Genomic DNA, 24,163 nt, shown 5'->3' on the forward strand with positions numbered 1-24,163 from the left:
TTTCTTACATATATAATGTGTATGATAATAATAATAATAAAATATACATATATTATGCATATTATATATAGTGTATATATGTGTATATATATGTACTTTAAAAAAAAAGATTGCTGGAGTTCCTTTCGTGGCTTAGTGGTTAAAGAATCCGACTACGAACCATGAGGTTGCAGGTTTGATCCCTGGCCTCACTCAGTGGGTTAAGGATCCAGCACTGCAGTGAGCCCATGATGCGGCTCGGATCTGACGCTGCTGTGGCTCTGGTGTAGGCTGGCAGCTACAGCTCTGATTCGACCCCTAGCCTGGGAACCTCCATATGCCACAGGTGAGGCCCTAAAAAGACGAAAAGAAAAAAAAAATGTTTAATTAAAAAAATAAAAATAAAAAATTTAAAAAAGATTGCTGTTATGAAGGAATGCAGGAGACTGGGTTTCAGATTGTCCTAGGGAAAATCACAAATTTATATTTTCACATAAAACTGCTACCTCACAAATTAGACATCCCAATTAAGAAACGTGTCCATCTCAGAGGCACCGAATTTGATCCCTCCTGGGAACATCTCGTCAGATACCTGTGTGACCTGCTCCCTCCCTCAGTTCCGTCTCTGCTCAGGTACCACCCGGGAGGCCTGCCTCGACGACCCCACCTAAAGAGCCACGCACATTCCAACTACTCCCATACCCTCGCCTCGCTTTATTCCCCCACCCCATTTATCCCTTCCTGTTATCAGAAGCACTGGTATTCGGGGGTTTTTTTAGTCCATTTCCTCTAGTAGAATGTTTGTGTTCACAACTGTACTCCCAAAGCCTAAAACAGCGTCTGACATACACTAAGTGCTCACTCAAGTAGCTGTTGAATGAAAGGTTATCAAAGACTGCTGACTGCCCCACATGGGTGATGAACTTGGAAATATGAACAATAAATATATTTGAAAACGGCCGCACTGAGGGGTTCTTCCATTTATGAAAGCTTAGACCTGTTCACACTTTTCAACAAGCTTATCAACCTTAGTGGGCCAACCCGTGCAGGGACCGGCGCCACGCAAAGGATACGAGAAGCGGTCATTCCATGTCGCTCTCTCCACGTACTCCAGCATGACCACAGCTTTGATTGTCGTGAGGAGTTTGTTCCAGGTTTCATCAAAATCCACGACTCTTGGTTTCAAAGACATTGTGCAAGTTTAGTGTTGAAATCTGTTAATTAAAAACAACGGTAATGTTAGCATGAATTCTACAAGGTTAGCTGCTTGTTTTTAAAGCTTCGCATAATTAGCAAGGGGTCAGAACAGAACCCAGCACATAGCAAGGGTAATAAACACTGGCTGCCACCTTTTCATGACTGTCTAGACAAGGAATCGCACAGAATTCCCTACAAACCCTAGGAAATGGAAAGCTTTTAGCAGACATTATTTATAATCAAGGGTGTTCCACAGATTAAGAAGCCTCAGTTAATGTGCTGAGAGAAAGAAGCTGAGAGCCATGAGCCAAAAAGCCAATCTCCATCAGGAAAAAATGCACAAGAGACACTCAATATAAGGCTTTTGCCCCAAATCCTTGTAATCTTCACTCCTTAAACTTGAGACTGAGGTGGTATGTAGGGGAATATGAGAAAACACAAGAAAATTAAAGGGTTTATTTCCCTGGAGCATTGGTTTAGCTAGATTTCAAATCTTTCTCACTATCACACCAGAAGAGAAATAAAAGCGAAACCTCTTAAATTTAATTGCACAAGGGAGCTCTTTTCTGGCACATGCCTTCACATTGGCCCTCTGAAGCACCAAGCCAGCCTGCAGCCAGGGGCACTGCAGGGAGAGGGAGGGACGGAGGCCATGGCGCTCTCCCTGGGCACAGAGAGGAAGGAAGAGAGAGGCAAGGCGAGGAGACGGGCTGCACGTGCCACCCCCGCCCCAAGGAACTCGTGACCCCGGGGCCCTTCTTACGTTTCTGTCCTGTGAAGAGAACGCAACAGGAGTCCAAGCAAGAGACAAGGAAGAGAAGGAACCAGACAAGCCAAATGAAAACCCAGAAGAGGGTGTGCCACACTGAATCTCCTCACTTCAACACACCAAGCTCCACCTCCAGGCCTTAAACTTTCTCAAACCAGAGTGGATTAGCAGTAACTGTGTGTGCGCTCCCTGGGGCGGGGGACCTAAAGCTCTAGCTTTAAATCAGAAAATTAATTTTTTTTTTTTGTCTTTTGTCTTTTTTTGTTGTTGTTGCTATTTCTTGGGCCGCTCCCGCGGCATATGGAGGTTCCCAGGCTAGGGGTTGAGTCGGAGCTGTAGCCACCGGCCTATGCCAGAGCCACAGCAACGCGGGATCCGAGCCGCGTCTGCAACCTACACCACAGCTCACGGCAACGCCGGATCGTTAACCCACTGAGCAAGGGCAGGGACCGAACCCGCAACCTCATGGTTCCTAGTCGGATTCGTTAACCACTGCGCCATGACGGGAACTCCAGAAAATTAATCTTAACTCCTTCTCATCCTTATTCACAAATCCTATCTGCGTTCTTCAGTATTTATTTCCATCCATTCCTGCGTAACCCTTCAAAATGCTCAGGAAACAAGCCTCCAAGTTCTAATCTATATTAATCTTTCATTTACCAAAGAAGTACTAATTAACAACTATTAATATTTATACAGTACTTATTATGAGCCAAACACAAATCTGGGAAATAAAAAGATCAAAGTGCTTGACATAAACTAATTAAATCCTCCCAACAACCTGATTAGGGAAGTCCCACTGTTCTCTGCATTCTCTAGATAAGAACACCTGATGATTAAAAACTTGCTATTTATTGGTGGCATTAGGGGGATTCAGACCCATGCTAGAACCCCTGCCCTCCACTGCCACAGACATCTGTACTGCCTTACTAACATTTTTAGTGAATACTTAGATATGCCAAGCACTGTTCTAGGCTGAAGATACTATAGCCTAAATAAACAAAGTTCTCAACCTTCAGGAAGGTAAGATTCTTGCATCTGGCTGTCAGAAACAAAACCAACCTACCTAAACATCAGAGCTGACCTTGTCACTTGTACTTAAAGCTGTCTGAGGTTTTCCACTACACACACCATTCAGTTTACACTCACTGGCAGCACAGCTCACCAGGCTTCTGTGACCTGACCTTGGACTTCAGCACCTCTTCACCTTACTCTTCTCAGAGACTCCCTTAACACCATCATCTGGTAACTTCTTTGACTGCACCAAGGTCACTAAACACCACAGGCTAATTCACACACCCTGCTTTTAAGCTGTTTTCTATTCCCAAAATCCTTTTCTTCACCTTGCCGCCCCCCTTTTCACATATTCACCTAACTCCTACTGATATTTCAGCTCTGGCCCAATATATTTGCTTTTAAGAACATGTCTGGGGCATTCCCACTGTGGCACCGCAGGTTAAGAATCCAACTGCTGGAGCTCCCGTTGTGGCGCAGTGGTTAACGAATCCGACTAGGAACCATGACCTTGCGGGTTTGGTCCCTGCCCTTGCTCAGTGGGTTAACAATCCGGCGTTGCCGTGAGCTGTGGTGTAGGTCGCAGACACGGCTCGGATCACGCGTTGCTGTGGCTCTGGCGTAGGCCGGTGGCTACAGCTCCAATTCAACCCCTAGCCTGGGAACCTCCATATGCCGCGGGAGCGGCCCAAGAAATAGCAACAACAACAACAACAAAAGACAAAAAGACAAAAAAAAAAAAAAAAAAAAAAAAAAGAATCCAACTGCTCGGGTCACTGCAGCAGCACCAGTTCCCAAAGGGTGCAGTGGGTTAAAGGATCTGGCATTGCTGCAGCTGCAGTGTAGGTCGCAGCTGCAGTGTAGGTCATAGCTGTGGCTGAAAATTCAATCCCTGGTTGGGGAGCTTCCACATTTTCAGAAAAAGAAAATTTCTGAGTGAGCAAAGGTGCCCCTTATATATCACTTGAGAACTGTCTGATCACTATTACTGAGGACTAAACCACTCTTACCTCTAATTATCTGAGTGTTTTTTAAGGGTAAAGACTATTATGTCACTGTATACCAAAAAGCTTCATTTCCTCCCCTTATAAAAACGTGATCACACTACAAACCCTGCTTATAAATTATTTTAATGGTTGCACAGATTGCTTTCTAGCTTTACTCAAGTTTTGGAAGAATCAAACTGGCAATGACTTTTCTGCTAAGGCCAACAGACTTACGATAGAATAGCTTTATGGGCAGTGATGGTCATTGTTGGATGGGTGGAAAATGTGGAAGCCAAGGACAGAGAAGCACCAGTTCACTGAAGTACACTAAAAACTAGGAGTTCCCACTGTGGGTCAGAAGCTTACAAACCCAACTAGTATCCATGAGGATGTGGGTTGGATCCCTGGCCTTGTTCAGTAGGTTAAGGATCTGGCGTTGATGGAGCTGTGGTGTAGATCACAGACACAGCTTGGATCCTGCGTTGCTGTGGTTGTGGTGTGTAGGTCAGCAGCTGTATCTCCGATTCGACCCCTAGCTTGGAAACTTCCATATGCCCTGGGTGCAGCCCTAAAAAAAAAACAACTAACAAACCAGTAAAGGGAAATATGCTGAAACAGTCTGTTAAATGCTCTGCTTGCACCAACAGAAAGCTCATATAGGGGAGTTCCCGTCGTGGCACAGTGACTGATGAATCCGACTAGGAACCACGAGGTTGTGGGTTCGATCTCTGGCCTTGCTCAGTGGGTTGAGGATCTGGCATTGCCGTGAGCTGTGGTGTGAGTCGCAGACACCGCTCGGATCCCGTGTTGCTGTGGCTTTGGCTTAGGCTGGTCGCTACAGCTCCAATTAGACCCCTAGCCTGGGAACCTCCATATGCCACGGGAGTGGCCCTAGAAAAGGTAAAAAGACAAAAAAAAAAAAAAAAAGAAAGAAAGAAAGCTCATATAACTAAAAAAAGTAACTTCCTTCATTTAATTTAAATTGTTTACATAATTTTTCACCGATAATTTACATAAGGATGGATGTGAGTGAGTAAAAGAGGGCAAAGAAAGAAACAGGACAACAACCAATGCAGTATCCTTTCCCACTTGCCAAGCTGTCAGACAACTCACAAGAATACACATCTTGAGAGTTCCCACTGTGGCTCAACGTATCCATGAGGACGCAGCTTCAATTCCTGGCCTGGCTCAGTGGGTTAAGGATCCGGCATTGCCATGAGCTGTGGTGTAGGTTACAGACGTGGCTTGGACCTGGTGTTGCTGTGGCTGTGGTGTAGGCTGGCAGCTGCAGTTCCGACTTGACCCCTAGCCTGGGAATTTCCATATGCCATGGGTGTGGGCCTAAAAAAGCCAAAAAAAAAAAAAAGCCAAAAAAAAAAAAATGCACACCTTGTTTTCACCCCTGTGCCTTACTGAGGACCGTACACGTCCTGTACCTGAGGTCACGTCAGGACCATTTCCATCCCCAGGCAGTGAGATTACATCCCAGTGAGCATCAGCAAAGTTCAGATCTCACATTACCAGTCTCCTCTGGCTCTATTCTAGGTAAATTCATGCAATGTTCAGGGGGTTTGGGGTTTTTTGGCAGTGGCTTGATGCTGGATCTCAGTTCCCAGACCAGGTACTGAACCTGGGCCACAGTGGTAAAGTGCAAAGTCCTAACCAATACGCCACCAGGGAACTCTCCACTTTGGGGTTTTTAACATTTTGGCACACAGGTACTGTGTCTAAGGCTCATGAGTGTTAGGGGCCCTAAAAATCAGACTCCAAATTTAAAAATATATATATATATACAAATTCATGCTTAATTATGTTTCCAGATAATATTATGATATTTTATGACAATAATATGTGAAATGTTCATTATATTTGAAAATGATTCATAGATTTTCTCACTTAAACCACTATTTCTAAGTATGTATCATAAATTAAATAAATTTATATTTTATAAATTTGTATTTATTTATTTTATTTATTAAATAATTACAAAAGTGATTTATTTATCTCTTTTTCAGGTTCCCAGGCTAGGGGTCAAATTGGAACTGCAGCTGTAGGACTATACCACAGCAACTCAGGATCTGAGCCATATCTGCAACCTACACCACAGCTCAAGCCAACGTCAGATCCTTAACCCACTGAGGGAGGCCAGGGATCGAACCCACGTCCTCAGGGATACTAGTTGGATTCATTTCTGCTCAGCCACAACAGGAACTTCCCAAAAGTGATTTATATAAACATAGTTATAATATGACCCAGAAATTCAATTCCTATGCAAGAAAAAACATGTCCACAAAATAAACTGTACATAAATGTTCACAGTAGCATTAATTATAAAGGCCAAAAAAGTAGAAATAACTCAACAGTCTATCAAGGAATAAATGGATAAATAAAATGTAGTAAATCCATACAATAGATTATTATTGTGTAATATAAGGGAATGAAGTACTGACTGATGCTACACTACAGATGACCACTGAAAACACCAGGTGAAGAGAGCTGATCACAAAGGACTACGTATTACAGGATTCCGTTTATATGAAATATCCAGAACAGACAAATTCATAGCCTAAGAAAGTATTTCCTTGGCTGCCCAGGGCTAGAAGACTTGGAGAAAAATGGGAGGTGAGAAGTGACTGCTAATTGGGTGATAAATACATTCTAAAAGAGACTGTCATGCTGTCTGCAGAACCCTGTGAATGCGCTAAAACCCCCTGAATAGCACAGTTCAACCGGGTACCCTGAATGGTATGTGAAGGACACTGCGATAAAGCTGATAGGCATTTAAGGTGAAATAGTCCTCTCGAAAATTTTAGAGCAATTTATTGTGGTGGGGAAGAGAAAACAGGTAAATGTGCACGACGGCAAATTCTGAAATGTGAGTCTCCCTCTCACTCCCATGCTTAGTCACCAGCTCCCATCCTCAGAGGCCTATTATATGTACCTGGGGGCATTATATACACTTATTCCCTTTTTTTTTTTTTTTTCGTCTTTTTGCCTTTTCTAGGGCCGCTGCTGCGGCATATGGAGGTTCCCAGGCTAGGGGTCTAATCAGAGCTATGCCAGAACCACAGCAACGCGGGATCTGAGCCACATCTGTGACCTACACCACAGCTCACAGCAATGCCGGATCCCCAACCCACTGAGCAAGGCCAAGGATCGAACCCGCAACCTCATGGCTCCTAGTCGGATTCGTTAACCACTGAGCCACGACGGGAACTCCCACTTATTCCCCTTTTTTATATAAATGATTTATATACTCTTTTCACCTGTTTTACATTAATGGCATTATACTACTTACTTAATATATTCACTTAACAGTACACTTGGGAAAGCATTCCACATTAATACATAAGGATTTCTTTAATCCTAATAGCATTTCATTGTTCAGCTGTATCTGTTGATCCCACAGCTCCACAGGAGGAACTTTGGCTTTATCTGGACTCATTCTACCATGTTTGACATGACATGTGATGAGTTCTCCAAAATTAGAGTGCCTAGCAACATCAGTAATTTTAAGTTAAGTGGTTTTTTTAAATGGGTAAGCTCTTTTTACACTGACATTCACAAGGATATATTCCAAAGAAAATGACAACACAAGTCGACATTGTGATACACACTTACTGATAAGAGGAGAAAATTGAATACTATCATTATCTTTAACTGACAATGTCTTCCGAAGTCCTCCTATGCTACACAGTACATACACAAGCAGTACTAATCATCAACCTGCAAGTCAGCAAAATCCAGACCACTGGATAATTAGATTTCTTCAAAAACCTATGCACACACGTAAGAGAGAAAGATGTAGAAACGAAAAAGAGGGTGAGAGAGATACATGGAGGGAGAATTGAACTAAAAAAGGCTATAAAGGGAGTACCCATCATGGCTTAGCAGAAACGAATCTGACTAGTCTCCATGAGGACACAGGTGTGATCCGTGGCCTGGCTCAGTGGGGTAAGGATCTGGCGTTGCCGTGAGCTGCGGTGTAGGTCACAGACACAGCTCTGATCTGGAACGGCTGGAGCTGTGGTGTAGGCCAGCAGCTACAGCTCCAATTCAACCCCTAGCCTGGGAACCTCCATAGGTCATGGGTATGGCCCTAAAAAGACAAAAAGAAAGAAAGAAAGAAAACAGAGAAAAATAAAAGAGACTAAAAAGGCACATTAATCTATCACAATGTGATTGATCTTACTTGGATCTAGATTTAAGCTTTTTAAGTAAATTATATATATATATATTTTTTGGGGGGGTCTTTTTGCTATTTCTTGGGCCCCTCCCGCGGCATATGGAGGTTCCCAGGCTAGGGGTCCAATCGGAGCTGTAGCCGCCGGCCTACGCCAGAGCCACAGCAACAATAGATCCGAGCAGCGTCTGTGACCTACACCCCAGCTCATGGCAACGCCGGATTGTTAACCCACTGAGCAAGGGCAGGGACCGAACCCGCAACCTCATGGTTCCTAGTCGGATTCGTTAACCACTGCGCCACGTCGGGAACTCCCTTAATTTATTTTTGCTTTTTAGGGCGATATCCGTGGCATATGTAAGTTCCCAGGCTAGGGGCTAAACTGGGGCTGCAGCTGCTGGCCTAGGCCACAGCCCCAACAATGCCAGATCCAAGCCACATTTGCGACCTATACCACAACTCACAACAACACCAGATCCTTAACGCACTGAGTGAGGCCAGGAATCAAACCCATGTCCTCATGGTTACCAGTCAGATTAATTTCCACTGTGCCACAATAGGAACTCCATAAATTATATTTAAGATATCCCAGGAAGGAGTTCCTGTCATGGCGCAGCAGAAATGAATCCGACTAGGAACCATGAGGTTATGGGTTCAATTCCTGGCCTCGCTTAGGTCTAGTCAGCTCTGATTAGACCCCTAGCCTGGGAAACTCCAAATGCCACGGGAGCGGCCCTGAAAAGACAGAAAAGACAAAAAAAAAAAAAAAAAAAAAAAAGATACCCCAGGAAATTTGAAAACTGCCAGGATATCTGATGACCTTAAAAAATATTTGTAACAATAATTATAAGATGAGAGCTTTAAAAATGAGAGTCCTGGAGTTCCCGTCATGGCACAGCAGAAACAAATCCAACTAGGAACCATGAGATTGCAGGTTCGATCCCTGGCCTTGCTCAGTGGGTTAAGCGTTGCCGTGAGCTGTGATGTAGGTCGCAGACGAGGCTCGGATCTATCGTTGCTGTGGCTGTGGTGTAGGCCGGCAGCAACAGTTCCGATTAGACCCCTAGCCTGGGAACCTCCATATGCCGAGGGTGAAGCTCTAAAAAAATAAATAAAAATAAATAAATAAAAATGAGAGTCCTGGAGTTCCCATCGTGGCGCAGTGGTTAACGAATCCAGCTAGGAACAATGAGGTTGTGGGTTCAGTCCCTGCCCTTGCTCAGTGGGTTAACGATCCAGCGTTGCCGTGAGCTGTGGTGTAGGCTGCAGACGCGGCTCAGATCCTGCGTTGCTGTGGCTCTGGCGTAGGCCGGCGGCTACAGCTCAGATTCGACCCCTAGCCTGGAAACCTCCACATGCCACAGGAGCGGCCCTAGAAATGGCAAAAAGACAAAAAAAAAAAAAAAAAAAATGAGAGTCCTTATCTGTCAGAGACACATTCCAAAATATTTATGGATGCAACAAATGCTAAGATCTGCTTCAAAATTAAACACCTTGGGAGATGATCCCACATTGCCGTGGCTGTGGCGTAGGCCAGCAGCTACAGCTCCAACTGGACCCCTAGCCTGGGAACCTCCATATGTGCAGCATGGAAAAAAAAAAGACAAAATTAAACAGCTTGCTTATGAATTAATTGTTGAGAAGGAGTGACAAGTACATGAGGGATTATTATTATAAGTATTATTATTTACTTTCTGCATACGTCTGCAATTTTCCAAAGAAAAGGGTAAAAAAAAAAACTTCACCAACATCACCAACAGTTCCACAAACGTGGGGTGGGGAGGGACACATTAAAAAGTCAAAAGCTTAAAAAAGAAAAAAACTAGTATTAATCCAAAAGGCCTAACAGTCAGCTAATATGCATTCTAGAAAATGAGAATGAGCAGTAACTATCAAAGAAAAATATTCCAGAAATAACAAACATCTGTTTTCCAACTGAAAAGGACCTGCTCAATTCCCAAAATATTTAATTTTTAAAATACATAACAAGGCACCTCTTTTTGACCAATTAAAACATTGGGAGTAAAGAAAAGATTCCAAAAGTTTCCAGAAAAGAAAAAAAGGTCTTAAGACTGTAAATTGCAAAGTCTTTAGATTTAAAATTTCAACGCTAGAAGCTAGAAGATAATCTTTTAAATTTCTCAGGAAAAACGACTAATCACCTAGAATTCTCTATTAAAAATGGTATCAAGTGGAGTACCCACTGTGGCACAACAGGATCAGCAGTGTCTGCAGCGCCAGGATGCAGGTTCGATTTCCCAGCCTGGCATAGCAGGTTAAAAGATCCATCATTGGAGTTCCTGTCATGGCTCAGTGGTTAATGAATCCGACTAGGAACCATGAGGTTGAGGGTTCAGTCCCTGGCCTTGCTCAGCGGGTGAAGGATCCAGCATTGCCGGCAGCTGTGGTGTAGGTCACAGACGCGGCTCAGATCCCGCGTTGCTGTGGCTCTGGTGTAGGCCGGTGGCTTCAGCTCAGATTGGACCCTAGCCTGGGAACCTCCATATGCCGCAGGAGCGGCCCTAGAAAAGATAAAAAGGCAAAAAAAAAAAAAAAAAAAAAAAAAAAAAAAGATCCAGCATTGCTACCGCTGCGGCATAGGTCACAACTGTGTCTCAGATCTGAGCCCTGGCCGGAGAACTCTATATGCCACAGGACAGCCAAAAAAAGGAAAAAAAAAAAGCGGTCTCAAAAAATTTTACTTCCGGAGTTCCTGTTGTGGCACAGTGGTTAGCGAATCCAACTAGGAACCATGAGGTTGCAGGTTCAGTCCCTGGCCTTGCTCAGTGGGTTAAGGATCTGGCGTTGCCGTGAGCTGTGGTGTAGGTTGCAGATGCAGCTCGGATCCCGCGTTGCTGTGGCTCTGGCGTAGGCCGGCGGCTACAGCTCCGATTCAACCCCTAGCCTGGGAACCTCCATATGCCGCAGGAGCGGCCCAAGAAATAGCAAAAAGACCAAAAAAAAAAAAAAAATTTACTTCCCACGCAGCCTTCTTATTCAGGAATCTATTGGAAGATACCCTCTCCCAGGAGGAAATGCAAGAAAGAAATGGAAGAAAGACATGGAATGCCAGAAACAAAGGGATCTAACACAGGAGAAAACAGGAAATTTTCAGAACGGCAGCTTCGCAGACTTAAAAAAAAAAACTTGTCTACACTGACACAGAACACAGAGCTCCAAGAGGGTCTTTTCCAAGACAAAAAAAGGGGGGGGTAGGGTGGAGGGAAGGAAGAGTGTCTCAGGGATCAATAAACTGTTCCTGTAAAGAACAAGACAAGGATGCTCACTCTGGCCACACGGTATTTCAACACAGTACTGGAAGTCCTAATCAGAGCAATTACGCAAGAAAAAGAAAGAAAAGGGATCCAAATTTGAAAGAAAAAGTAAAACTGATAACATGGCATTATATAGAAAGAACCCGAAAGACTCCTCCAAAAAAACTATAAAAGCTATAGTCAAATTCATAAAGTTGTGGATAGAAAAACTTTATGAATTGCATTTCTATATACATACATAAGTGTTATAAATACATACTTACTTTTTTTAAATAAATGTATCTGTTAACACATATATATTTGGGTTTTGTTTTTTTTTTCCTGTCTTTAGAGCTACTCCTGAGGCATATGGAAGTTCCCAGGCTTGGGGTCAAATCAGAGCTGCAGCTGCCAGCCTACGCCACAGCCACAGCAAAGCCAGATCCGAGCCAAGTCTATGACCTACACCACAACTCATGGCAACGCTGGATCCTTAATCCACTGAATGACGACAGGGACTGAACCCGTATCCTCATGGATGCTAGTCAGATTCGATACCACTGAGACATCAAGGGAACTTCCTATACTTGTTATTAAACAAACGATCAGAAAGAGAAGTTATGAAAACAATCCCATTTACAACTGCATCAAAAAGAATATAATGCCTGGAGTTCCCATCATGGCTCAGTGGTTAACGAATCCGACTAGGAACCATGAGGTTGTGGATTCCATCTCTGGCCTTGCTCAGTGGGTTGAGGATCCGGCATTGCCCTGAGCTGTGGTGTAGGTCACAGATGAGGCTAGGATCCCGAGTTGTTGTGGTTCTGGTGTAGGCCGGTGGCTACAGCTCCAATTCAACCCCAAGCCTGGGAACCTCCATATGCCTCGGGAGCAGCCCTAGAAAAGGCAAAAAAAGAAAAAAAAAAAAAAAAAAAAAAAAAAAAGAATATAATGCCTGGGAATAAATTTAACCAAGGAGGTGAAAGACCTATATACTAAAAACCATAAGACGGTAATAGAAAAAAGTGAAGACAGTACAAGTAAAAGATAAAAGGTATCTGTACTCATGGATAGAAAAAATTAGTTTGGTTAAAATGCCCGTTCTGTCCAAAGCAATCCACAGAGTCAATGCAATCCCTATCAAAACTGCGATGTCATTCTTTCCATATAAATAGAAAAAATAACACTACAACTTGCATGGAACAAAACAAAAACCTGAAATCATAAGTTCAGAGACCAGACTGATGAATGCAGAGGGGAGGGAGTTGGGGGGGTGTGAAACGGGTGAGGGAGGTCAAAAGGTATCGACTTACGGTTGTAAAATAAGTCTTGGGGATGTAATGTACACCACGGTAACCACTTGTTAGTAACATCAGACTGTGTATTTGAAGTCACCAAGCGAGCAAACCTTTAAAGTTTTCATCACGAGAAAAAAATTGGGGGGGGAGTTCCCATTGTGGGGCAGCGGAAAGGAATCTTACTAGCATCCACGAGGACAAGGGTTCAATTCCTGGCCTCGCTGAGTGGGTCGGGGACCCAGCATTACCGTGAGGTGTGGTGTAGGTGGCAGATGCAGCTCAGATCTGGCGTTGCTGTTGCACAGGCTGGCAGCTGTAGATTTGATGTGACCTGGCCTGGGAACTTACATATGCCACAGGTGTGGCCCTAAAAAAAAAAATTGTCGTTATGTATGGTGACTGCTATTACCTAGACTTACTGTAATGATCATCTGTAATACATGCAAATATCAAGTCATTACGTTGTCCACCAGAAACTAATATAATGCTCTATGTCAACTATACCTCAATGAAAAATTTTTAAGAAAAAAAAACCTAGGAGAATATATTCATAAAATATTTATCTGATATAGAACAGATATACACAGGCACACACATAAAGTAATGGTACTTAGAATATATAAAGAACTCTCAAAGGTCAATAATAAGAAAACATACAACTAAATTAATAAATAGCCCAAAGACCCAAAGGGACAGTTCGGAAATGCTGACAGGCAAGAGGCACATAAAAAGATGTTCAACATCATGAATCATTACAGAAAGGCATGTTAAAACCTCAACAACATACACTTATAAGAAAGGCTCAGAGTTCCCCTTTGGTACAGTGGAAATGAATCCAACTGGTAACCATGAGGTTGTGGGTTCGATCCCTGGCCTCACTCAGTGGGTTAAGGATCCGGCATTGCCGTGAGCTGTGGTATAGGTCACAGATGCGGCTTGGATACTGCATTACCGTGGCAGTGGTGTAGGCTGGCAGCTGCAGCTCCAATTCAACCCCTAGCCTGGGAACCTCCGTATGCCTCAGGTGTGGCCCTAAAAAACAAAAAAACAGAAAAAAAAAATAAGAGGAAAGAAAAGAAAAGAAAGAAAGGCTCAAAAATTCTGACAGCATCAAATGCAGAAGAGGACATGGAGCAATTAAATCTTATTGGCTGCAAGTGGAAATTTAAAATGAAATAATCTATTAAAGTTAGGCATAATTTCCCATGTGACCCAGCAATCCCATTTCTGGATATTTACACATGAAGAATGAAGACATACATTTACAGAAAAACCTAAGCCTAATTTTTTAGATTTATTTTCACATAAATTTATTCATAATTACTAAAACCCAGAAATCCAAATGTCTCATCAACTACTGAATGAAAAACAAAGTATGGTGCATTCACACATTGCTATGCTATTCAACATTAAAATGGAACAAATCACTGATATGTGGACAACAGTGGATGATTCTCAAATGCACTATCCTAAGTGAGAGCAGATAGACTCATTGGGCTATATGTCTCATGGTTGCTGAAACACACAATACAGGGACATACATCATCACTGGTTGTCAGAGACTCAGGATGGGCTACAAGGAGGAATGGGAAACTTTAGGGGTGATAAAATATTCCATCTCTTGATTCTGATAGTGGATACATGATCACATACATTTGTCAAAATTTGGGAACTCCCGTTGTGGCTCAACAGTAACGAACACAACTAGTATCCATGAGGATGTGGGTTCTATCCCTGGCTCACTCAGTGGGTTAAAGATCTAGCATTGCCATAAGCTGTGGTGTAGGTCACAGACATGGCTTGGATCCCGAGTTGCTGTGGCCATGGTGTAGGCCGGCAGCTGCAGCTCTGATTCCACCCCTAACCAGACAACTTCCATATGCCATGGGTGTGGCCCTAACAAAAAGACCAAATGAATAAATTAATTAATTAGTCAAAATTCAGGGGAGTTCCCGTCGTGGTGCAGTGGTTAACGAATCCGACTAGGAACCATGAGGTTGCGGGTTCGATCCCTGCCCTTGCTCAGTGGGTTAAGGATCCGGCGTTGCCGTGAGCTGTGGTGTAGGTTGCAGACGCGGCTCGGATCCCGCGTTGCTGTGCCTCTGGCGTAGGCCGGTGGCTACAGCTCCGATTCAACCCCTAGCCTGGGAACCTCCATATGCCGCGGGAGCGGCCCAAGAAATAGCAACAACAACAACAACAACAACAACAAAAAAAAAAAAAAAGACAAAAAAAAAAAATTCAGGGAGCTGTGTATCTTCTTTAGGGTGAATTTTTACTTTGTCTAAGTTGAACTTCAATAAACCCAACCCCTTAAACTCAACATGTCCATCCATTCCCAGTACTTCTCATCTTAATAAATGATATTATCACACACCAAGGTCCTCAAGGTAGAAATGTTATGAATCATTCTTGATTTCTCTCTAATTAATCCAATCAATAAAATCCTGTCAACTCCATCCTGTAACCATTTCTTTCTCTTTTTTTTTTGGCGCCCCGAACGGGGACTTGAATTCGAACCATTTCCTGAATCTACCCACTTCCTCTCTTTCCCACTAACATTACCCTAATCTACATCACCACCTCTCACTCAGCTACTGCCACAGCCTCCTCAATGAGCCGCTGCCCCTTTGGTAGTTCCAAGTACCATGGCCAATGCAAGGTTTCCAAAATGCCAGTCTGATTACATCATACCCTCTGTTTAAAACTCTTCACAGACTTCAACGTAGTGTTTATTACCTGTCGAGGGTTTATTCATTTCAGAAAAAGTAAAATTTCTCTGTGTTTTCTCATCACTGACTTTTCATGAAAGTCAATAAAAATCTTATTAATATTCTGACAACAAAGATTTTAAAATCAGTTGCCAGTTCTAAGAGAATAGCTAGGTAACCTAAGGTAAAAATGAAACTAGGCAATCAGGAAAATCAAACTGATAAACTACCTAGATATCTGATATACATGTTTTGAAATCCTTGTTTTGCTTTTTTTAAGTTCTTCTCCTCACACATACCTCACTCTTAGAACACTAAAAGGTGACCTGTCACGAACCTTCTTTCTTTTCTCCTGATAATTTGAATGTTTCTGTGAGTTTTAGGTACCAGTTCCAAGACAACCTGGTACTGCCCCACAGTGTAATGTTAACATAACTGATAAAATTCTTTATTTTGATCCTTTTATTTTTTTCAATTTTTTTGGCTACATCCACAGCACGTGGAAGTTCCTGGACCAGGGATCGAACCCATGACAGAGCAGTGACCCAAGCCGCTGCAGTGACAAGGATGTATCCTTAACCCACCGCACCACAGGAGAACTCCAAAATTCTCACCCCCAAAATGTTTTAAAAACAAAGTGACTATTATAACCCAACTATACTCCATTAAATTTTTTTTTAAAAATAAAAGATTACGGTACTGAAAGAACAAAAAAAAAAGTTATTAGTAATTGCAGAAATACAAAAAATATATCTTTTTAGTAAAAAACAAAACAAAAAACTACAAAACTATAACTTTTTATTTCAGTAGTGATCATTATCAGCAGTGAGTCGGGCATTCCAATAATTACCAGAAAGATATGATACTGGGGCCTAAACAAATTTCAGTTAAGTCAATATACACCACAGTTTGTTTTTCAAATGACAAGAGGCTTACTGAATAGGTTATATTCTAAGTACACAAAATAAGGAAAATATTTAAGACTCAATAAACAGCATTATTAACTTTGCAACATTCTCCATTTCCAAAGCTGCCTCTGGTATACACTGACCAAATGAAAATAAGCTCCATCAGAGCTCTCGCTGTGGCTCAGCAATAACAAATGCAACTAGTAACCATGAGGATGAGGGTTCAATTCCTGGCCTCACTCATTGGGTTAAGGATCCAGCGTTGTCATGAGACGCAGCGTAGGTCACAGATGCAGCTGGGATCCCGTGTTGCTATGGTTGTGGTATAGGCCTGCAGCTATAGCTCTGATTAGACCCCTAGCCTGGGAACCGCCACATGCTGCAGGTGCATCTCCAAAAAGCGGAAAAAAAAAAAAAAAAAAAAAAAAGAAAAGAAGCTCAAGAATGCACTGAATGGGTGAGCCATTAGCAATAACTAAGAGATAACTTTGTTAGTTGGAGGCTCAGGATACAATGCTTACTGCTGCATTAAGATATGACACACACAGAGTTCCTGTCATGGCACAGGAACTAGGAACCATGAGGTTGCGGGTTCGGTCCCTGCCCTTGCTCAGTGGGTTAAGGATCTGGCACTGCCGTGAGCTGTGGTGTAGGTTGCAGACACGGCTCAGATCCGGCGTTGCTGTGGCTCTGGTGTAGGCTGGCAGCTACAGCTCCGATTAGACCCCTAGCCTGGGAACCTCCATATGCCACAGGAGCAGCCCAAGAAATAGCAAAAAGACAAAAAAAAAGATATGACACACAAAGCTCCATGCCACAAGTATCATTTCCACCATGTGACTTTCCTACTTACGAAATTTCCAGGCAGTTCCTGTTGTGGCTCAGCAGTAACAAGCCCATGACTAGTATCCACGAGAATGGGAGTTCGATCCCTGACCTCACTCAGTGTGTTAAGGACCCGGTGTGGCCATGAGCTGTGGTGTAGGTCACAGACATGGCTTGGATCCTGCACTGCTACAGCTATGGCGCAGGCCAGCAGCTGCAGCTCTGATTCAACCCCTAGCCTGGGAACCTCCATAGGTGGTGAGTGTGGCCCTAAAAGAAAAAAAAAGGGGGTTAGAAATTTCCAGTAGTATGCTTCAAAAAAAAAAAAAAAAAAAAAAAGGAAATTGGTGGGAAAAAACAGGAGAAATAGAGCAGTCTGTCATCCCAGCTGGCAAAATGCATAGTGCAAGAAAAAAACCTTAGTCTCAATAAAAGGGAAGGGGGACAGCAGGGGAGTAGGGACTGTATTTATAAAACAACAAATAAGTTACCGAAGACATTTACTTCCAAAATAAACCCATCTGACCAGTAAAGACCCTTCTCTCCTCAGTGAACCTGAGGCTCCACACGTCTACACAGACATCCTAGTTTTCACATCGCTCCAATCAGCATGAAGCTTAACGCCTTTTTCACTGCTTTCCTACTTTTTCCCATTTTTAATAATCTAGGCAAGGAACTTAAGACACCAATCAACCTAAAAACAAAAACGAAACAACTCTTCTCACATATGTATCCAGGATGAGTTGAAAGCTTGAACTGAAGTCCTCCCGGGTGGGCAAGTACACATTGGCAGGCAGGCTAGACAATGCTGTGACCAATCAGCTTTTTTACAAATAAGTGAAACATTAAGAGTACATTTTTTTCCTCAGCCTGAACTTTTATCCAATTTTTAAAAAGGGGTTATTCTAATTATCCTCTCTTTGCACAAACCAATGATCTGCAGTATTTGATGTACTATTCTGAGAGCTAAATTAAGTCACATATATCTAAAAACCTTGGATTCAATTCTTTTCTCACAAATACAAGGATAAGATGCTAAGATTAGTAGTAATTTCCTCTGCTTTATCTGAGTTTTTTCCTTTTTTTTTTCTATGATTCTGCAGTTATAATGCTTTATGAAGAAGGCAGCTCACACTCTAACCAATTCCTAGTGTATTTCATCGACTGTGATAAAATCCAGAGTCCCGCCTCACCTTCCAGTGCTTCTCAACTTTATCACTATTTCTCAACTGGTTCTTTGTTTCAGACAAACAGATCTATCTGCCAGCTTCTCTATATTAAATCCTACTTATGACCTGGCGCTGCTACAGAAGACACAGACATGGGAACATAAAAAAGGGTGACACAGCTGTGGCAGATGTGTATCAGCTCTGCCCATCACCCCCTGTTTAAAATCCCAAAGACAGCTTTCAGTCTGGACAACATAACCTCTCACAATTCCCTTCTTTCACGTAACTGAAATAAAGGCAACCTAACAGTGGACATTATTTTTTGTTTTTTTTGTTTTTGTTTTTGTTTTTTTGTCTTTTTGCTATTTCTTGGGCTGCTCCCGCGGCATATGGAGGTTCCCAGGCTAGGGGTCGAATCCGAGCTGTAGCCACCGGCCTACACCAGAGCCACAGCAACGCAGGATCCGAGCCGCGTCTGCAACCTACACCACAGTTCACGGCAATGCCGGATCGTGAACCCACTGAGCAAGGGCAGGGACCGAACCCGCAACCTCATGGTTCCTAGTCGGATTCGTTAACCACTGCGCCACGACAGGAACTCCCTAACAGTGGACATTATAACGACATCCTCTTTCCCGGATGAGGGACACTAGCACGATGTACTCTGCTCATTCTCAACCACCATGGCAACATCATCGAGTTCAGGGTTGTAAAAGATAATAAAAATAGGAGTTCACGTCAGGGCTCAACGGTTAGCGAACCCAACTAGTATCCATGAAGACGCAGGTTCGATCCCTGCCCTCACTTAGTGGGTTAAGGAGCCGGCGTTGCTGTGAACTGTGGTGGGACCCCTAGCCTGGGAACCTCCATATGCCTTAGGTGCGGGAAGGAAGGAAAAGGAAGGAAAAGGAAGGAAGGAAGGAAAGAAAGAAAGAGAAACAAAGAAAGACCAAAGGGAGTTCCCGTCGTGGCGCAGTGGTTAACGAATCCGACTAGGAACCGTGAGGTTGCGGGTTCGCTCCCTGCCCTTGCTCAGTGGGTTAACGATCCGGCGTTGCCGTGAGCTGTGGTGTAGGTCGCAGACGCGGCTCGGATCCCGTGTTGCTGTGGCTCTGACGTAGGCCGGTGGCTACAGCTCCGATTCAACCCCTAGCCTGGGAACCTCCATATGCCGCGGGTGCGGCCCAAGATATAGCAACAACAACAACAACAACAACAAAACACAAAAAGACAAAAAAGAAAAAAAAAAAAAAGAAAGAAAGACCAAAGAACGAAGGAACGAAAGAAAGAAAATAATAGCATGCCTTTATTAGCCACCTGCATTTCAAAGACTATGCTAAACATGTTATATACATTATCTCATTAACTTCTCCAAATAAGCCTAAATGGCTACTATTACTGTTTTAATTCACCACTACAGAAATTAGATTCGGCTCAGAGAAAATGGATGGATATACGGCAGCCCTCTAGAGGAAGGCAAGTCTCACCCAAAAAGTTAAACATCTTACAGTGACCAAGGAAATTTCTGCTAGTTGCCAAAACATTTCAGGAAGGGAGGAAGGGAGGAAGGGACAGAGAGTGGGAGAGAGGGGAAGGGAGGAGGCGGGGAAGCGGGGAAGGAGGGAGGAAGGAAGAGAGAGAGAAAAGGAAAGGGCAAGAAAAGGATAGATAATGCTCTCAAAAAAGGAAAGGTTGTGAGTCAAAAAACTAATACTCTAAACTGGTTCTAACAATGACAGTGTAATCCTAGGCTACCTGCTGTTTCATTTCTACATCTGCACAACATAAAAACAGCATAAAAGACAATGTTTAGATATACTTGAAGTTTGCTGGACAATGCTAAGTTATCTGCTCTCTTTATTTGTAATTTTACTTTTCCATCCATGCTTTTGAACCTAATGAAGACCAACACTATACTGCAGCTGAAATATTTCTACCTTCACTCTTTTTTAGGCTTCTCAAATCACCTATTAAAAATGCTTTCTTTCGGACTTCCCATGTGGCTCACAACATAAAAATGCTTTCTTTCATTCTATTTTTCTCATAAGCAGTTCATTTTCATGTTTATCTGTTTCAGATAGAAAAAAAAATGTAATCCCTTTCATCATAAAGCCATGCAATTTCCTTCATAATCGATTTTTTTTTTGCTTTTTGTTGGGGGTGGGGGCACACTCGTGACATATGGAGGTTTCCCGGCTAGGAGTCAATTGGAGCTACAGCTGCTGGCCTACACCACAGCTCACAGCAATGTCGGATCCATAACCCACTGAGCGAGGCCAGGGATCGAACCTGCAACCTCATGGGTCCCAGTCAGATTGTTTCCGCTGTGCTACGATGGGAACTCTGCTAAAAAAGACTTCATCCTTGATTTATAACTGCTCCTTTTTTTTTTTTTTTTTTTTTTTTTTAGCCCTCTAAACTTCCAAGTCAAAGTTTGGATTGTAAGTGCCAACATAAGGCCATCCACCAAAAGTCATGTAAAATGTACTATCCTCATTTACACTATAAACAAAAATTAATTCAAAATGGATCAAAGAGGGAATTCGGAGTTCCTGTCGTGGCGCAGTGGTTAACGAATCCGACTAGGAACCATGAGGTCGCGGGTTCGGTCCCTGCCCTTGCTCAGTGGGTTAATGATCCGGCGTTGCCGTGAGCTGTGGTGTAGGTCGCAGACGCGGCTCGGATCCCGAGTTGCTGTGGCTCTGGCGTAGGCCAGTGGCTACAGCTCCGATTCAACCCCTAGCCTGGGAACCTCCATATGCCGCGGGAGCGGCCCAAGAGATAGCAACAACAACAACAACAAAAGACAAAAAAAAAAAGAGGGAATTCTCTGGTGACCTAGCAGTTGGGGACCTGGTGTTGTCACTGCTGTGGCTCGGGTTTGATCCTCTGGTCCAGCGACTTCCATGCTGGGTACAGCCCAAATTTAAAAAAGGATCAAAGACCTATATTTAAGAGCTAAAACTATAAAACTCTTAGAGGAAAACACAAGGGTAAAGCTGTGTGACAATGGATTTAGCAATGATTTCTTGAATATGCTGTATATGTTGTCAACAGCACAGGCAACGAAAATAAAACTGGTCTTCATCAAAAATTAAAAACTTTCACGCATAATAGGATACTACAAAGAGAGTTAAAAAAAAAAAAAAAACCCAGGAGTTCCCGTCGTGGCACAGTGGTTAACGAATCCGACTAGGAACCATGAGGTTGTGGGTTCGGTCCCTGCCCTTGCTCAGTGGGTTAACGATCCGGCGTTGCCGTGAGCTGTGGTGTAGGTTGCAGACACGGCTCGGATCACGCGTTGCTGTGGCTCTGGCGTAGGCCGGTGGCTACAGCTCCTATTCAACCCCTAGCCTGGGAACCTCCATATGCCGAGGGAGCGGCCCAAGAGATAGCAACAACAACAACAAAAAGACAAAAAGACAAAAAAAAAAAAACCACAGAATGGTAGAAAATAATGCAAATCATATACCTGATAAGAGATTAATACACAATGTATTTAAAGAACTCGGAGTTCCTGTGGTGGCGCAGTGGTTAATGAATCTGACTAGGAACCATGAGGTTGCGGGTTCGGTCCCTGCCCTTGCTCAGTGGGTTAACGATCCGGCGTTGCCGTGAGCTGTGGTGTAGGTTGCAGACGCGGCTCGGATCCCACGTTGCTGTGGCTCTGGCGTAGGCCAGTGGCTACAGCTCCAATTAGACCCCTAGCCTGGGAACCTCCATATGCTGCGGGAGCGGCCCAAGAAATAGCAAAAAGACAAAAAAAATAAAATAAAATAAAATAAAGCTCTGACACATGCATTAGAATGAACCTTGAGGACATACGTCCAGTCAAATAAGCGAGACACAAAAGGACAAAAACGGTATGATTCTACTTATATGAGGTACCTAGAATACGCAAATTCATAAAGACAAAAGGTAGATCAGAGGTTACCAGGTACTGACAAGAGGAGGAAAGGGGAGTTATTGTTTAATGGTTCCAGTTTTGATTTGGACTAGTGAAAAAGTTTTGGAAACAGTGGTAATGTTTGTGATGACATTTTGAATGCAATTAATGCCAGAGAACTGTACACTTGTGAATGCTTTAAAATGTCAAATTTTATGTTGTGTATATTTTACAACAAAAACAAAGAAAGGCACTGTCCTCATTCTAAGTGCTTAAAATCCAGACCACACGGACAACAAAGTTCTGATGTAAGAGAAGTGTATGAATCTCAGTGCAAAGTGCTGTCTAAAAAACTTTACTTTTATAATCATTTTTATTTATTTTTATTTTTCCTTATTTTTTAAATTTATGGAACCTTATTATTATTATTATTATTATTATGTCTTTTTAGTGCCGCACCTGTGGCATATGGAGGTTCTCAGACTAGGGGTCAAATCAGAGCAGCCAGTCGCTGGCCTACGCCACAGCAATGCCCGATCCAAGCCACGTCTGCAACCTACACCACAGCTCACAGCAATGCTGGATCCTTAACCCACTGAGCAAGGCCAGGGATCGAACCTGCATACTCATGGATTCTAGCCAGATTCGTTTCTGCCGAGCCATGACGGGAACTCCTAAAAAAGTTTAAATGGATGCTGACTAATCAAAGCAATACTTAGAACTGTGAACACAAAATGTTGCTATTTTTGGTTCGAACCTTTACCTAATAAAAGAAATATTTTGAGAAATATCTTAAATTTTTCTTTTCTTTTTTTTTCCCTTTTTGCTTTTTGAGGGCTGCACCTGTGGCATGTGGAGGTTCCCAGGCTAGGCATCAAATCAGAGTTGTAGCCACCAGCCTATGCCACAGCCAGAGCAATACCAGATCTGAGCTGCATCTGCAACCTATACCACAGCTCATGGCAATGCCAGATCCTTAACCCACTGAGCAGGGCCAGGGATCAAATCTGCATCCTCATGTATACTAGTCAGATATGTTCCTGCTGTGCCACGGCGGAAACTCCTTAAATGTTTTCTTAAGGCTCAAAACTACTCGGGGATATTTCTCTTGCTGTCACATTATTCATTATTTTGGTAATTTCATACTACATACATTGTTACAACTATTCAAAAAGTAAGCTCTACTTCTCCATGTCAGAAAATAGCAATTATAAACAAAGGGCGACAGCCAGTGTAAATGCTATAGTGCTTGACTGGAATCAGAGTTCAGTATGGTTTTTAACACACATACACACATGAAAAGATACAGAAGTAAACATAGGTTTTTTTGTGTACGCATGGTTAGTATACACACATGTATTTCTAGCTCTGTTCACTGAGAGGGTCTAGGAGCAGTGACATCCCAGTGGCAAAGAGCACACACTGCATGCAGATTTTGGTTTCTAAATACCATTCCCCAAAAGAAAGAACCAGAGCTCCTTGGAGAAGTGGTTGTTTCTGGGGCTTCAGCAGGGAAAACATAAAAATAAGCCTGGACATCTTACAATGCCAGAAAATAGAAAGTGTTTTCCTCAAAGAGGATGGGGATTTTAAAAAGACAAAAAGCCTACCTGAAAGCTACAGAAGAACAATTTGAGAGATAAATAAAAACAGAATTAGATTATAAACCATGGAGTTAAAGAAGTATCTATGATGCGACACTGATACATACAAATCACTAAATAAATAAATGTGGGAAAAGGGACAATTCTCTCTTAGAGAAGAATTCCAATTAATAAGTGTAGAAGGAAATGAAAAAAATATAAAATTGCCATCAGATGAGCACCACTATAATAACTGCTACAAGCAAGAACTACCAAAGAATGCTGCAATGAGTGGGCAAAAATTGAGAACGTTATCTGCACAGTTTCAAAGAATCGCCCCCAAGATATCCAGCAATTACAAAGGGGAAAACAGTAACTTTGCAAGCAGAGTAATTTAATAG

The 24,163-nt window shown here is 42.8% G+C and overlaps 1 protein-coding gene across 4 annotated transcripts in view; it reads right to left on the reverse strand.

Moving 5' to 3' along the window:
- Positions 1-24,163, reverse strand: part of CUL2 (cullin 2) — a 128,722-nt gene that overhangs the window by 66,542 nt on the left and 38,017 nt on the right. For all 4 annotated transcript variants that reach the window (XM_021064983.1, XM_021064981.1, XM_021064980.1 and 1 more), the window contains one exon: positions 1,053-1,193. In XM_021064983.1, coding sequence (XP_020920642.1) covers positions 1,053-1,171 — 119 coding nt within the window. In that variant the 5' untranslated portion in view covers positions 1,172-1,193. The remainder of the gene's footprint in view (positions 1-1,052; positions 1,194-24,163) is intronic.

Source organism: Sus scrofa, chromosome 10 (genome assembly GCF_000003025.6).
Source record: "Sus scrofa isolate TJ Tabasco breed Duroc chromosome 10, Sscrofa11.1, whole genome shotgun sequence".
NCBI classification, from domain to species: domain Eukaryota; kingdom Metazoa; phylum Chordata; class Mammalia; order Artiodactyla; family Suidae; genus Sus; species Sus scrofa.